The sequence below is a fragment of the Rhagoletis zephyria genome, unplaced genomic scaffold (assembly GCF_001687245.7).
Source record: "Rhagoletis zephyria isolate East Lansing unplaced genomic scaffold, Rhagoletis_zephyria_1.1 Rzeph_scaffold_01461, whole genome shotgun sequence".
NCBI classification, from domain to species: domain Eukaryota; kingdom Metazoa; phylum Arthropoda; class Insecta; order Diptera; family Tephritidae; genus Rhagoletis; species Rhagoletis zephyria.
Genome location: NW_016158545.1, coordinates 122487 through 124333, shown reverse-complemented (window position 1 = coordinate 124333; position 1847 = coordinate 122487). Strand labels below are relative to the sequence as shown.

The 1847-nt window shown below is 33.6% G+C and overlaps 1 protein-coding gene across 1 annotated transcript in view; it reads right to left on the bottom strand.

The window, feature by feature from the left end:
* Positions 1-673: 673 nt before the first annotated feature.
* Positions 674-1847, bottom strand: part of LOC108364104 (alpha-(1,3)-fucosyltransferase C-like) — a 49754-nt gene continuing 48580 nt past the window's right edge. Inside the window, exon 2 of the mRNA XM_017617671.1 lies at positions 674-1367. Coding sequence (XP_017473160.1) covers positions 896-1367 — 472 coding nt within the window. The 3' untranslated portion in view covers positions 674-895. The remainder of the gene's footprint in view (positions 1368-1847) is intronic.

The window sequence follows — 1847 nt, the reverse complement described above, 5'->3', positions numbered from 1 at the left end:
GGATTAGAGTCCAACATATGTAACTGTTTTATTGTATTATTTACGACGCCAATTGGCTATTCAACGAATTTATTAGTCTATCCCTTTGCGATTATTATACACCTATTTTTTAAGCCAATTTATAGTCTCCAATGATAAATTTTATTTTTTATTTTTAACCGTTCGAAAAATAATTGAGTGAATGTAAACATATTTTATCAGTACCTAAGCTAAAATTTCTTATCTAAAATAAATAAAAGTTATACGTTTTCAGCAATTATATATATGAAGTTAATAATGTATCTATGTGCATACACATACATACATAGCTATCTTATGATTCTTCATAAATAACTATCTATTTAAAAAAAATATTTATACCGACATTGATTGTCATAAATTTTACCTTAAGGCTTGTTTTCACTATGTCAAATTCAATGATATTTGTCGTCAAATAAGTGAAAACACATTAGTTGCGTTCCCCAACTCGCAAGAAGTTGCAAGAATTTACAGGATTTTACCAGAAAGCGTTCCCGTACTCGGTTCTCTGGCTTCTTTTGCTTTGTGACAGTTTTACAGGTTTCAACCCAGAAAAGTTGGGGAACGCAACTATTGTCAAAGGAGATTAAAAAGTGGTATATATGTAGATCGGTTACGATCAGTATAGAGCTTTAGTCATGTATTTGCGCTGTTAAATCGGCTATCTGTCTGTTTTTGGCCCATAACATCATCGGTAAAGGTGTCAAAATATGTCGACAAATTTTAGCGTATGACATAGTGAAAACCAGCCTTTACTCATTACTGGTCACTACATACATGTAACTATGTAATTAAGTCATTGTAAAGCATGTATAAACATATACACATACATATATATGTACATATTCACAATCATATATCATGGCCACGATTCCCCTCAGGACAGCCATGCCGCAGGCAATTCATACGACTGACATTTATTTTCCTCTAACCAATTTATAAATGGTCTGGCCGCTTGTGATTTATTTCTGGTGTCATTTGCGCTCTCTTCACTTTGCAAATAATCGCAAATTTGATCCAAATTAAATTTAGATTTGTGAATTTTATACTTTTCTCTCCATGTAAAATATTTTATATGTTCTTCAGGATTTTGATCCAAGTGTAGCAGGTATTCCGTTAGCTCACGTATACTGGCAAAATCACGTGCGTTTATATACGAATGCGGTGGGGCGAAATGCTCGTAATTCGCCCCACCAAATACCACAGGCACCAAGCGTCCACCTAAGGCCTTGTAAAAATTTTCACCCACATAATCAGCGCAAAGCTCTTGCTCGAATGCCAAATAGAATTTATAAGTACGATCTTTGCGTTTGTTTGATAGGAATGAGCATTCATCTTTATTAGAACATCTGGAAGAAGATAAATTTTGGAGTGAAAAAAGTATGTGAAAATTACGAACTTAAACAATATTTGGTTTGCTTAATTTGCCGAGATTTTAGTACTTTTTAGAGGCTTTTTTGAGATTTTTTTAAAGAGTGCGGTTCTGACTTAGCTCGCAGATATAGAAAGAGGCTGTTTTTAGCGCTCAGATATTTTATTGTCACAGATATGGTGCGATCTACAGTTTTACGCAGTATCGGAAAGCTTGATTTTCCGAAATAAGAAGTGCTTTCGAAAGTCACTTTACCTGCAAGTTGTAATTGCTCCTGCAATCTCTTTTGGAAATTATTGAGTTTGACATACTTTTGAAAAGCACATGCACTTGCCACGTCTAACAGCTACTTAAAGTTGCAAGAAATATAAATTTCCTTCTTATGAAACGTGAAAAGCAAGCATGGCGGACATTTGTACATACTTGTTTAAAATTTTTATTTATTTTAAATTATGAC